This window comes from Fundulus heteroclitus, chromosome 5 (assembly GCF_011125445.2).
Source record: "Fundulus heteroclitus isolate FHET01 chromosome 5, MU-UCD_Fhet_4.1, whole genome shotgun sequence".
NCBI lineage: Eukaryota > Metazoa > Chordata > Actinopteri > Cyprinodontiformes > Fundulidae > Fundulus > Fundulus heteroclitus.
The window spans coordinates 38,087,766-38,102,787 of record NC_046365.1 but is presented as its reverse complement, the minus strand read 5'-3'; the positions used below and the strand labels follow the sequence as shown (position 1 = coordinate 38,102,787).

General features: G+C 41.9%; 1 protein-coding gene across 1 annotated transcript in view; it reads left to right on the top strand.

Moving 5' to 3' along the window:
* LOC105926518 (hedgehog interacting protein) overlaps nt 1-15,022 on the top strand; it is a 38,918-nt gene that overhangs the window by 12,004 nt on the left and 11,892 nt on the right. The window contains exons 5-11 of the mRNA XM_012862894.3: nt 5,830-5,981; nt 7,978-8,151; nt 8,238-8,381; nt 10,561-10,679; nt 11,702-11,825; nt 12,697-12,839; nt 14,212-14,293. Of these exons, the coding sequence (XP_012718348.2) occupies nt 5,830-5,981; nt 7,978-8,151; nt 8,238-8,381; nt 10,561-10,679; nt 11,702-11,825; nt 12,697-12,839; nt 14,212-14,293 (938 nt within the window). The remainder of the gene's footprint in view (nt 1-5,829; nt 5,982-7,977; nt 8,152-8,237; nt 8,382-10,560; nt 10,680-11,701; nt 11,826-12,696; nt 12,840-14,211; nt 14,294-15,022) is intronic.

Here is a 15,022-nt window from a genome sequence, read left to right as displayed (position 1 = left end):
GAGAGTGTCTGATCTCATAGCGTCAAATATTTCTGGATTGTTCTTGTCCAACTGGCAGGCCTTAAAATAATGGTGACCTAACTGATTATTAAGGTAATGAATATTACAGCATGTCATGTGCTGTAACACTTGTTCACAGTCTGTCAGGTTTAAATTACAGTGTTGCTTTCTTCATCTGCTTTAATACACGTGTTTTCATACATGTGTGTGTGTGAGGTCAACTCGGTACAGGTTACAACGGGTCAACATGGACTGGATAGCAGCAAAAATGAGAAGTGGACATTCATGATGGGTGTTCTGGTACCTACAGGGCTGCATGAAAGTTGTTACACTTAACATTTTGTCACATAAGAACCACAGACTTCAATGTCCTTGTTTTTTTGGGGGTTTATGTGATCGGCCAACTCGAAGGAGGACCGAGCGTTTGTGCTCACTCTCTTAGTCGATACTATAGTAGAACCCCCTTTAGGTTCTGTTACACGTGGAAAGTACGTTACGTGTTTCCACCGCTGCCTGCAGAAATTCATTGTTTTGCTTCTCAGCAATGATTGGGGAGTGGCTGTAGTCCCAGACACCACAAAGATGGGATTAAAGCGCTTTTTTGACATCTCTGTTTGTTTTCTGGAAGGGTTGATGTTGAGATGGGTAGAAGTCAGCCCCCCCCCCATTAGCTCTGACACAGTTGTTACATGTTTAAAAAAGTAAAATGAGGGTATTTTAGGGCAGTTAGTGAAAAACATGTCTGTGGAAATTAAGACTTCAAAGTGGCCAGAAATTGCATACTTTATATCTGGATTTTCTTCCGTCTTTTCGTGTTCTGACAGAGCTGTTATTAATCTATAACCCTGCAGAGTTAAAGGAGCTTGAGGTGATTTTAGGGTCCTCAGATAAGCCATGAAATGTAGGCAGTAAAGCTGTAATTTATGCTAACCATCCATTACCATGTCAGCTTTTTACAGCTGAAATAAATATTTAAAATGTTTGCCGTCCCATTTTTATATCAAACATATGTTCCAAATATCCTCATTGACAATAATTTACTGTCAATCTCTCAGTGTCAAATAAACTTTATGCCTCAGGATTACATTCTTGAAATGTATTTTCCACCGATAATACTGCCATAATCAGATTTTGAACTTGAAAAATGTCCAGAAATTCTTTAGATTGCACAAGGAGACGGAAAAGAAGGGATGTTTTCAGGGGCACAATCCCAGACAGGAAGTTTATCCAGCTCGCACGCCCCTTGCTACTCAGCTGACAAGACACTTTGTTTACAAGGAGTCAAACGTAGCACAGCATTTGAAAACGAAACTGCCCCCTCCGGGATGAACTTCCTGCTCTTCTCAGCTCTCTTATCATAATTCAGTCCGAACTGGCTGTGGATAAAATGACTGTTATGACAATTAGACGTGGCTCAGTCCCCCGACATCCCCAGGAGTCCTATTCTGTGATGTTGGCTGCCAGAAGAAGAGTAACAAGTGATGGACTGAACCAGGGGAGGGATGAGGTGTTTACTGGGAGCATCAACAGGATGGAGCTGCTTTTAGGCCGACAGAGAGACGGACTCGATAACAGGTTTATCTTCAGCCGCATGCACATGCTTTGATTGTAATGTTCTGTGCTTCCTGCCCTCTGACAACCCCCCCCCCCCCCCCCCCCCCCATGGATCCCTCAGTGCCAATTAAGAAAAATTGCACAGAAACAATGGTATGCTGGGCCAATGTAGGCCTCTACCTTCGCTGTGGGTGTTCTCGTTAAGGCAAGAGGCCAATCTCATTCCCTCCTTTGCCCCGACACTTCCTCCAGTGTTTGTCTCATCTGGATACACCGACCAGCAGAATCTGTGACAGAAACAACATGTTGAAGATTGCTCCAACAACTCGGGTTGTATTTAAAGCATCATTTGCATTTAAACCTCCTGCATGGGGGGCAAGGCACAAAGCTTAACCTGATCAACGGACCTTTAGGAATTTATGTATTCAGAAATGCATTTGCTTCTAATTTGCTTTTTAAAGGCAAAATAATATTAAAGGCAGTCATGCTTTCTGGCTGTTTTCAAGTTCTACATGATTTATTTATTTTTTGGCATTTACATCCAGACCTAATGAACGAGACACACACAGAGTGAAAGATGGATCAGCAACATTTAAGCTGAAGAAGTGAGACAGTTCCAGATGCTGAACACAACAGTAAATCAGAGCTGTAAAACTTTATTTACCAATTGCTTCACAGTGGTTACATTCTACAGTACAAGCAAACATAGGCACACCTCAGCACACCTCCACCAGGGAGGTGCAGCCGACCAGATGTTATGTGAGAGAGTCTGTCTGTCTGTCGGCTAGACTTTCCTCAGTCGAGCACAAACCGAACAGATTAGTGAGATCTGTTTTGTTTAATCCCAGCAAATGCTTGAATATCTGTCAGTAGCAGGTTTCTGAACTCCTGAATATGGTAAACCACACCACTGGTCTCAACTATACAAAAGACACAAAGACAAACAGATTGGACTTAAAATACTGACACCGGTAGGGCGCTTCGCTGCTGCTTGCCTCTGGCCAGAAGGTCCTCACAGCGGGGCGTCCTGATCCCAGACAGCTGCCTGGACGAGACCAGGATCAGTCAACAGAGGATCTCCGTTCATTTTGACTCGCGCCGTAAAGGAAGTGCCTGGTTGGATGGATGTGGGACCCTGACTGGATGAGAGTGACCCCGCCGTTCCACGGAACGAGGGAGCACGGCGCCTTCTGCCAGGCAGCAATTTAGAGCGGAGCAGCGATGCACTGATGGACTCGGATCACGCGAGGATTGCGTCATTGCACGATAGTAACGTAAAGTCTGCACATGTAGTCTTTCATTGGTAAACTGGACCAGATCCATTTCGCTTTTCATCAACTGACTTCCTGAGGAGTCGGAGCGGCGAGCGTCAAAAACAGAACAGCTGCGTATTTTAGAGAAGCGGCGACCATCTGCGCTTCAGAAATGCGCTGCGGCGCGCTGGGTCGCAGAGATCAGCAGCGACGCTCCGTGTTCTGTGGAACCTCGGGGTTAGAGTTTGGATTTAGCTGTAGATGCACCAACCTAAATACTTTTGTTTAATTTCTCTTTAGAATAAAACAAAGAATAAACTGTAATTGATAATTATGTAACTCATGCCTGAAGGCTGATGTTTCTAGGCATCTAATCATGTTTTCAAATATGTTTTTTTTTGTTTTGTTTTGAGGTACAAACATAATAAATAGAAATCGGGACGTTTATGAGCTACAGCCATAAGCTGCTGGACTCCTTAATTTTTAATAAAGGTAATTATTCCATTGCAAATTAATTAAAACATTGCTATTAACTTTTCTGTTGTCAGACTCCTATCAGTGACTCTGTCCACCTTCTCTCATACTCATGCTAATCTCAAAATGACGTTAGTAGAAAAACTATTTAAAGCTAAAAACTTCCATAAAAAGCTCAGTTGGTCAGAAGATTTCAGCTTGACTAGGAAATAACAGCAACTATCCCATGGTCTAGGTTTCACTGTGACGCAGGGCGGCTCTGCTGTCTTTATGGTGCCGGTTGTCTTTGAACACTGAAGAGCAATTTTATTTTAGAAAAGGAACTCATTTTAGTGGAAGAATGGCCACTCAGCACTTTTAAAGGATCAGAGGTTCGTCTTGTTGATTTGAGCAGCCGCAAAGGTGACACAGAGTACTGAGATTATCCTGGACAGGAAATGATGTTCACGCGTCATTCAGACAACACCTGAAGATACCCCCCCCTACCCCCCTTCTTTATTTGTTCTGATATTTCATATTAAAGCCATTCTAGAGCTCTTAGTTTGAGACGTTTTTATTGTCTCTGAATGAGCTCGTTTATGCGCTGTAGGTTTGTTTTTTTAAATATCTAAACAAAATGTTATCTAATGCAGGTCTGGCAGCAGTATTTACCTATTCGGAGAAAAACTCTGGGTGGTGAATTCTCTTCTTCTAATCAAGCTATCTCGTCAGACTGGCTCTGCTTTCTGCTGCTGTGTTTGTTTCTCATGGCTCTGGTGCCAGCGCTGCTGTTCCTCCGCTGCTGAACGGGTCAGTCATTAGCAAGGGAGGTAATATTTCAGCCCAATAAACCTCTGTGTGTCCCGGTGGTCCCCGTTTGGCTCATGGTCTATGCCTCAGTGGTTCATTCCCTGTCACACGTTTATTTTGGGGATGTGGGTCATTGCATATCCATTTCCATCATATGGATCTAACCTTTAAAGGTGTAGTTCACGCGTTTTCCTCCCAATATGAAACCTTTTCACAATATCTGGAGCCGTCTCTGCTCCAGCTAACAGCCATCCTGGACGTTTTCCTCCATCCGTTTACGTAAAGCACATTTTTATTTGACTTCAACAATCTGACATTTATTATTATTGTTATTGTTATTCATCATGTTGGCTTTGACTTTGAGAGCGTTGAGGGTTCAGCATCCCTGAATAATGAGGATGTGAAGCATCATCTAAATTATTACTTTGGTCTCTGTTGATGCTTTCAGGACCTTAGAGCAGCTTGTTCCTGTAATGTTGTACATTTGGCCCGCTCCCCTGTTCTGTTTGTCTGAGGTGGGTCCCGCTCAGCCCAAACAGAGCCGACATCCACGACACGGTCGGGTTTGTGACAGGCTGGACCTGCCAGAGCCACACCCAAACAAAGAGATGTCTTTTTCTTTTATTTCTCATCAATTTATTCACTGCTTCCACACACAGACACCTGGACCGGTGCAAGCGGGTCAGCAAAATATGATCACAACTTCAAAGCATCACCTGGATTAGGGGAGAAAATTATGTTTTAGGCAACATCCTCACCTAGTGACAGCTTCTTACCATGAATCACGCTTTGTGTTCTTTGTCGACAGGGAAATAGGGAGCATACAGCAGAGAGGGTCAGACCTGGCCCCCTCTGCCCGGGGAATGAAACGCTATAGCTGATTATTCCAGCCAGCTATGATGGGCAGACCACCAGGGTAGTGACAACTGATGTAACTGCCTCAAGGGCGAGATAAAGGTTTACATATTACACAAGCAATTTAGATGTTTTCTAAACATGTTGCCAAGACAGTGGGAGTTGGCAGCTCTCTCCTTGTTTAGGTTTCCTTTTTTTTTTTTTTCCTCCCCTCCTTTAACCCTGCCCCCCCCCCCTCACCCCCCCATCCCAGCCTTGGATTTTGTATGGATTTTTGAGTGAATCAGGAAGGAGCGAAGGATTGGGGAGCAAAAAGCATGGACTGAAGCACCCTGCTCTTTGTGCTCTCTATGAACTGTGAGTGAGCTAATAAATTCTTTCAGCCACTCAGCGTAGCATTCACAAATATCCCCCTGAAGATTACACACACAAATCACCGCACAATGGAGGCCACCGGGAGGGACTGAGCGTCACAGCCCACCTCCCCGACCCCGGGGACAAGCACACATAGGCAGGCTGCAGGAAAGCCTGTGTAGTGCCGGGGTTAGGGGATGGGGGGGGGGGGGCTGGAAGAGATGGTGCAGCTCTACCCACGGTCAAATGTTTCCCAATGGTATATTCAAGAGGCCTGCTGAAGGTGCGAAGCAGAACAGCGCTGCGTAGGAAAGGAGAGAACGAGATAATGAGCGGCGTCGTGAAAGGAAATGTGATGGACAAACCCGAAAGAGGATTAGACAAGTAAAAAAACAAGGAGGAGGCAGGAGGGTGCCGGGTGTGTGGAGCTGGCATGTTAGCGATGATGAATATGACTGAGGGGGTTGATTCCAGCCCCACACCACGGAGCAGAAGCCAAGCAGGGACATAATTAACTCCTGGATCTTTTGTGTTTCTCATCTGACTGCAGAGTGGGGATGAAAGGGGCCTGCTAAGCCTGGCATTCCACCCCAATTACAAGAAGAATGGCAAGCTCTACGTCTCCTACACCACCAACCAAGAGCGCTGGGCCATCGGACCACACGACCACATTCTCCGTGTGGTTGAATACACCGTTTCAAGGTAATGGAGAAGTCCCCGCCAAACATAGACACTTAAAGGCTCACCCTTCACCTACTTACCGTTTTGGAAAGCAATGATCTAAACGTGCAGTTTTTATCTAAAATGGGTTATTTAGAAAGTATTCATACCCCTAGAACTTCTACACATTTGGTCAATTTGAAATCACAAACCTTTAGGTTTTTTACTGCCGTTAAACTGGATGGAGCGACAAAAAGTTGCCAACAGTCATAGAAGACAACAACAGTCCTTTGAACGTGTAATTAGTTTGAATATTTCTTTCAAAGTCCAAATAAAAATCGGCAGCAAGATTTGAAAGCTGATGTTCACAGGCGCTCTCTAGCTGACCTGAATGGGGTTTAGCCATTTTTAAAAGAACAATGGGCAAAAAAATTATCCATAGATCTGCACGGTTGGTAAAGACACACCACAAAAATCTTGCAAATGCAATTCAGCTGAACATCGGTTTAACACAGTGTCACCCAATGGAGCTGGATCATACACACTATGAGATTAAATAACCTCGTTGGTTGACTGTATTTTTATGTGGCGACTTCATAAGCAAATTATAGCACTGGATTGTAGTTAGGGGTAGGGCAGGGCGATATGGACCAAAAATAATATCTTGATATTTTAGGTTGATTGCTAATATACGATACTTATCTGGATCTTCTATTCTTGTCTCCTTTTCGTAAAGTAATCATAAAAATGAATCTCTGCATCAAAGATTTGTCCCAGGTGTCTCACAGGCACATTTTTTTACCAAACAGTTGTAGATAAATATTAGAAGTGGCTGAAAAATAACCTACTGGAACACATAAAAGTATAATTCTAACACAAAATACAGTAAAAGGAGCTGATTACATATGTGCATTTAGAAAGCTTTGTATTTTATCTTCCCTCCACAATTGTTCACTACTTGGTGTTGGTCCATCCATAAAAACAAAAAAAAAAACAATAAGATACACTGATGTGTCTAAAGATTAATAAAGCTCACAGGGGTATAAATACATTTGCTCAGCTCTGCAAATAGAGTTATAATTATATCAATGACAATCAGGATTCATTTAAATGAGATTTTTACCCCTAACATTGGCAACAGTAACTTTAAGCGCCACATTGCAATTACCTGAAGAAGCGCTGAGTAAAACACAAGGACTGTTGTGTAACGTGGATTTATAATGGATGTCAAACACTAAGAGTCGTTCTGCTGAGCAGCACTCCTATGATGATGACAGTGTTTTAGCTGGGTTGGTACCCAACGCTCCTTTCATAATTACTTATGTTTAAAATAAGCAGTTTTTCTCACGAAGGTGTTTAAATGTTGCATTTTTAATGTATTTAACCACCATTCTATGTTTGACTTAATGAGCTAATCTTAATTATAGTATTGCCTGGCAGTCCTGGTGACGGCAACATAGTCGTTAAATGGAAGATTCCTATGGAGTAATAACAGTTAAAGTACTTCAAGGTTGTTAAAGATGTTTTTTTTTTCTCTCTTTAGCAACTTCTAGAATTATCTAAAATAACACGAGGCCCATTACAGCATATTTGTTGATGGCGCTGTCCAACTAAATTCTCAGTAAAACTCTTTCAACATTTTGAAATCTGCGTTATTTTCCACCCACCGTATTTTCCTGAATAGGAGAAACTAAATTTTAAACTTTGGGTGCTGTCGTGTCATCATTTTAGATTTCTGACTCTCAATCATTTTATCAGTTATATTTAAAGTAGTTAGATGGAACCTGAGCATGTGTTAATTTACAGAAAAGTGCCCTTATTGTTCCCCTTGTGCATTCAAATCAACATACAGTATGAGTTGAAAGATGTTTAATGAGCAGATACTATACATAGGATTATAATAAAGTGTAATACCTTAGAAAGGTTGATAAAAGTGTTCAACGATTTTAGTTTCTTTGTTTGGCAGCAGAGCATATTTTTTTTTGTCCACATTCAAAGTTAAGAGTCATCTATGTTTTTTGTCCTCTTTTGTTTGCAGGAAAAACCCAAACCAGGTGGACACCAGAACAGTGCGAGTCCTGATCGAAGTGGCCGAGCTGCACAGGAAACACCTCGGAGGTCAACTCCTCTTCTCTCCTGACGGTCTGCTGCACATCATTCTGGGAGATGGGATGATCACTCTGGACGACATGGAGGAAATGGATGGGCTCAGGTACGATCATCACACGTCAGTGGAATCACAGTGGGGGGAGTTTGATCCTTGTTTTGTGACAGAAGGTTGTTTGTGTTTGGATGCAGTGATTTCACAGGGTCGGTCCTCAGGGTAGACGTGGACACAGACGTTTGCACGTCGCCCTACTCTATACCACGGAACAATCCATACTTTAACAGCACCAACCAGCCACCTGAAATATTTGCTCATGGATTACACGACCCAGGCAGGTGAGTAAGACACCTGCTGACACGAGGAATATTACAATGATTGTTGAAATGGTATTTATCCACCTGAAAATTCACGTGCACAACTTCAAACGCGCCGTTTATTGGGATTTAATGTCATAGAACATAAAGTAGTGCGTTACTCTGATGGTGTAAAATATGTTTTTCATAGTCAGTGAAAAGACCCTTTGCTGCAGTTGCAACTCAAGTCTTTGGGATGTGTCTCCACCAGCTTAGCATATGGAGAGGCTCACATTTTTACCCATTCCTCTATTTAAAATGGCTCGAGCTCAGTCAGAATGAGGGGAGGCTGTCTCTGAGCATCATTTATCAAGTCTTGATCAGATTCTCAGTTGGACTTAGGTCTGGACTTTGACTGGGACGATCCAGCATATGTGTTTGCTTTGATATATAAACTATTCCAGAGTAGCTGCTTATTGTCCTGCTGGAAGGTGATCTTGAGCCTTTTCCAGCTTTTCTTCAGGATTCCCCTGCATTTCGCTCCATCCACCCCCCTGTCCACTCTGACAAGCTTCCCTCTCCCTGCTAAAGACCAGTAATCCCACAGCATGATGCTGCCACTGTTTCATCATGAGGATGCTGTTTACAGGGAAATCTTTAGTGTTAGCGTTCCGCTACATTTTGGTCTAAAATTACCAGAGCACCTTTTTCCACATGTTCCCTACATGTTGCTCGTAGCAAACTGCTCATGACTTTTCTTCACAGCTTCATTCTTGTCGCTCTTCCACTAAGGTCAGATTTGTGTCGTTTACAAATGACGGCTGTCCTTCAGACAGATTCTCCCACCTAAACTCAGATCAAATGATTTATTACTAATATGACAATCATAACCTGGAATTCAGTCTAGAGCTTCAAACAGAGAAGACAATACATCACACCCAAACAATAAGAACAGCATCAATAATGTAGTTATCTGCGTAAATAAACAGAGAAAATACTGCATTACCTTAGCAAAGGACCCTGAGGAGGACCAAGCTCGTTAGTCAAAGCAGATAAGGGCTCTCAGTTAAATCAAGAATATTTTATATATTATATTGTCTTTGGCCACTTCGGTTCACATTACATATAATAACGCAAAAACTGGTTACATTTGTTTGTTTGTTTTTAGTAGCCGAGAACCTGTAATATTTAGGAAACATGGATGTGGGGTCTCTGCAGCTCCTCCACACTAACCCGGGGCCTCTTGGCTGCTTCTATGGATAATGGTCTCCTGTCAGTCTAGGTGGACACTGGACATCTCTTGGTAGACTCCCAGTTGTGCCGTAGTCTTTTTATAGATAATGGATTGAACAGAGCTCTATGAGACGATCAGAGGATGGAAATGGACTTATAAGCTAACCCTGCTTTAAACTTCTCCCTGACCTGTCCGCTGTGTTCTTTGGTTTTCATGATGCCGTTTGTTCGCTGATTTCCTTGATCTGTTTGGGCTTTTACCTTCAGGTCGGCACTACAAAGCTATTTTTGCAAAAAGCAGCCGCCACAGAGACCGTTATTCCCGCCAGGCTTTCTCCTGATGAACACAATAAGCCCCACACAGCGTAGTCAGCTGGCTGCTGTTAAACAAAATAAACATATTTGCTCCCACAACCTTCCTGTTGTATCTTTACATTTAAAAAATAGCTGCACATTGACATATATACACATACTTTTCCTTTTATCAGTTATTTTTCAGCTATATTTTATATATTTATACTTAATTGCACGCTGTGAGCGCTTAAAACCAAAGTCAAAATCCATGTTTGTCCACACAGTCTTGGCCAATAAAGCTGATTATAATGTTCTCTAAGAAACCTCTGAGGCATTCACAGAACAACTGGTTTTATACTGAGATTGAAATACGCACAAATGTACTCTATTTAGTAATAAGTGACGTTTGAGGACAGTTGGTTGCTCTTTTTTATTATTTCGGGGCATCAGAGTGAAGGGGAATGGTTGCTTATGCATGGCACATAAATCATATCTCTTCCCCTTCACCGTTATGCTCTGCTTTGTGTTTTTCCATTCCATAAATTTCCATGTTAGTTGTAACAAAATGTGAAAAACTAAAGGGTTATGAATACTTGTGCTATGGACTGTAGCAGAACTGCTGTCATGTGGCTGGTTGATGTAGAAACTTTACTGATGAAATAAACTCCATCTGTTGGCATCCTGTGCTCTGAAGGTGTGCCGTGGATCGCCTGCAGACGGACAACGGCAGCCTTGTTATCCTCTGCACCGACGCCAGTGGTAAAAACACGTCGGCAGGGAGAATACTGGAAGTTTCTAAGGGGAAGGATTATGGTGAGATTTCATTATTAATATTAACTTTTTCATGTTAAGCAAAGGTCAACTGTTAGAAAACGTTGTCGGCCGTAACCTTTGCTCGAGTTTGTTTGATGCCGTGATATAGTGAAAATAGTTTCACCTCTTGGATAACCTTTCATATTCATCCCTGTAAAACTGACATCTGTTGTTATAAATGACTTTCATTTCACAAGACCACATTGTTTCGGCAACAAATTTAGAAATCACACAGTGAAGGGTAAACGAGAAATGATTGGAACCAGAGATAATCTCTTTTTTTTTTTGTGTGTCTGTGTTTTGGGTTTGTCCAAGGAAACGTGAGAATTGGTCCACAAGAAACATTTAAACGCTCATGAAGATGATGCCTAAGTGCTGAAAACAACAGCTGGGAGGGATTAGGTTTCTTAAAACAGGTGGATCTTGGGTCTTATAAAACAACCTTTATGAATGAAGATTAAATAAATTCATTCAAGGCGTACATTCCCTGATATTTTAGCCTCCTTTAGTCCATAATCTCTCATCTGAATTATTTCTTACCTCAGACCAGCTCTCGTCTGGTTTCATGTGGGATCAAACCAGTCACCCGAATTTTAAATGAAAATAAGAAACCAACTCATATTTTTTAAAAGCAGCCAAGATCACTTACATCTTCTTTTTTTTTACCTGAATAATTGTTTCTAAGAAAATGTTTTCTATTGCTTTAGCTTAAACCGTCTCAGATGTTTTACTGTTGTTTAACTCACAACTGAAATGTGTGTATTTTATACTTTCCCAGAGCCGATTATAGAAGCTAACTGTATTTGACTACCTTGTCCTTGTGACATGCGTAGTTACAATAAAATCTAATCTAATCTAAAAGAGGAACACATTCTTTTCCAGATTTGATAAAGACCCTTCGAAATAAAAAAAAGTGTTTGTCACAATGCAGACCAATTAGATTTGTTTTCACAGGAAGCAAGCAGGCTGTAAGTCCATCAGATGGGCTGGAATCAAACCAACATCTCTTTATTCCTTCATAGAAAACGAGCCTTCTGTCTATGACCTGCAGTCCAGCGGAGGAGCACCACCCGTGGGGGGCTTCATCTACAGGGGCTGCCAGTCGAGAAGACTGTATGGCAGCTACGTGTTTGGAGATAGAAATGGGTGAGCATGAAACAGGAATGGCCGCTAACGGTTTATGGACAAATCTGATTTAACATGTGGTGTTTATTCTTTATGGTCTTTTAAAAACTATTTTACAGTAATCAATTCAAATTCATGTTTACCATGTAAATAATTTTCCAATTGAAAAAGCCCTGAAACATTATCTGTTCTACTAGAAAAAGTGTTTTGATAAAAGTCTAAATTGATAGGGAAATATAAGCAGATCAGAGGGAAAAGTTACAATATATCCATACTTCCCCACAGTGAAAAAACTCTTTAATTGACAGATGCAGGCAGTCAGTAAGTAACTGCACCCAGTTCCACCCATGTGGGAAAACAGGTTTTGTGTTACTATCACCACAGCAGAATTGCTCAATGAGTGTAAATGGAGACAAGGCATCCTGTCCTGTGCTGTTCACACTTTTCCTCTGTTGGTAATTCATCCTACTTTGCTGATGTCAAACTCTGACGCTCGAGTAAGCAAAGGAAGTAAATATTGTGCTGGTGCGCTATCAGGAGTTGGCACCGTGTTTAAAACAATGTGTGGTCGCTGTATTCTGTGTCTCATTACGATCTGGGAGCGCATCGCTGTGGCTGTAGAAAAGCCCCGGCACATTGTTTGTTTTGAAACTAAAGCTGAGGTCTTGAGTAACATCGGTTGCAACTTTGGGTGGAAAAGAAGATTGATCCCTGAACCGTATTATGTGACGTAGCCATTCAGCCTGATAACAGATATTAATTCAGACTTTGTCACAAGCACTACGAATAGTAGCTGTGAAAATTATTAAAAAATCCACCTCCATAGGATCAGGCAGTCGGATGAAAACGACACTGAACATCCTGCGTCTTTTCTCCCTCTGGTTTGCCTCAGAAACCTGCGGATCCTTCAGAAGTCTCCGTTTGCCACATCGTCAGACGGTGAGCAGTGGCAGGAAAAGGCTCTGTGTCTGGGCTCCGTCTCCTGCGGCTCGGCCCTCGTCGGGCACGTCTTGGGTTTCGGAGAGGATGAACTCGGTTAGTATTGCAAAACCAAACTTCACATCTTTCCCTCTGATAAATGTCCCCCTTTCTCCACAGCGGTACCTGTTAACAAATTTAGGGTTTTAAAACATGAACCATGTAGCATTTGTAAAACTCAAGTCATTGCCGTTAGATATGTTAATATCATTTTGATCAGATTTGTTGTAACTTCATTGTAATTCAGTTGTTTACTTCAGTTGCTTATGAAATTTTCCAAGACGAATATTTCATTCAAGAAGTAAATCTTCTCGTTCATAAAGGAAATGATCAGCCTCTAATGGAAACACCTTTTGATGAGAAGACAGATCAAACATCTTCCAGGTCAAAGCTGCCGAGAGCGTTGCCTCTTACAGTCGTCTGTCGTCAGGAAGAAGCTCAAACACCTCAAAATTAGAGCTGCGTAGTTATCAGAAAACCTGGGATTTTAATATAATCTGTGACTATTGCAGTGAAGACAAGACCCTAGAAACAGAAGCGTTCCCCACGGCTGTGTGATGTGGTACCATACCGTGTTTTTTAGCTTACAGGCGCTTCAGTGCAGGATTCAGGCGAGTCGGATGCTTAATGGTCAGGGCTGTACATGGATGGACCATCAGGAGAAACCGTTTCTCACGTAAAACATGTCGTTGGGGCAAATAAGCGCCCCAGAAAACCTGGAAAATAGACGTAATATTAAATTAATTGCTTCAAAACAATGTCTAAAGCTTTTTTTTCCCTTATTGCTTAATAGATTAATTTTTAACAGGGCAACTGTAGCATTAGGGTAAGACACCCAGGGTAAACAGAGACAAAGGATCTTAGCCATTTCTGCCAGCTGGACTCCCACCAGACACTTACTAAATGGTTAACTGTCAGTGGTAATGTTTTGAATCAAAACGTACATACGATGTGAATTGCTCTCACAGGCTTCATGAATGCTGGATGGCTGTTATTGCCAGGTCTTGGAGTTATTATTTGATGAGCTTTTTATAGATTCCTGCAGTGGATCATGCATTGCCAGCAACGCTAGAATTATATGTCCCAAAGACGGGGCCTCACAGACACATGTTTACAATTTATCCCCGTATGGAATTTTCTTGCAGGCTTGTTCCTCATTAAATTATCCGCCTGTTTCCCAGTCATGAGTACCCAATTGTCCCATTAAACTTTTTCTTAAAGTGCCTTGGCAAGTGGAGCATTGTGGACACTTTAGCTACACTGATTTTCTTCATCTGCCCCCTCCTTTCATCCTCATGTCTGCTGTCTCGTCACAGTTTCTCCCCTTTTATAGATTGCTTAGACCTGCTGGCATATTGCAAGAAGACCTATTTAATGTAAAGATGTAATGCTAACAGGAATTTGCTGTGTGACTCTTTCACTCTTGCAGGTGAAGTCTACATCCTAGTGAGCAGTAAAAGCATGGCACAGTCGCACAGTGGGAAACTCTACAAGCTGGTCGACCCAAAAAGGTACACTCAGCAAATTCTTTTCTTCTGTTTACCTGATTCTTAGTTTAGTGACTGATTCTTATTTGTCCAGTCTTAATGTCTCACACAAGGTTCATGTGTAAATTACACAAATTAACACAAGGATTGAAAATATCGCTACTGCCCCGTTTGTTCGCTACGCACCTTTACCAAAGAAAAGCTGTTTTAAACCTGAACCCATGCAGAGCCGGGACCTGCCGACATGGGTCCACAGTGCAGCGCTCTGTGGCACAACTTTAAGAAGTGGCACCAAGTCTTTTTGACTCCCAGCTGCCACTAAACTGCTATTTAGCAACATTAAGGTTTCTTTCTAAACATCATTAACCATTTAAGAATCACAAATCTTTGTGTTACCATAGTGATATTTGTTGAGAGAGACAAGTTACACATAGATAACAGATGCAGACCCAAACAAAACATAATATAAATGAAATCAGTTGATTGCACTGACCAACATGCTTAAAGCATCCAAACAGTCTTTACTGTCTGATAAAACTCGTATCTGAGTCCAAAAAAATGTACGATAGCGGTCCCTTTGTAAACAATATGAGTTACCGTGTTGTTGCATTATTTAATCACTCAACGCCTCACAGACTACAGACTTCTCAGCAGGGGGCGATAGCCTTTACAGCGTTCGGAAAGAAGCTGTTTTTTAAGTTTATTAGTTTATAATTTAATATTTGTGAAGCGTTTACCTGATGGAAGTGGGTC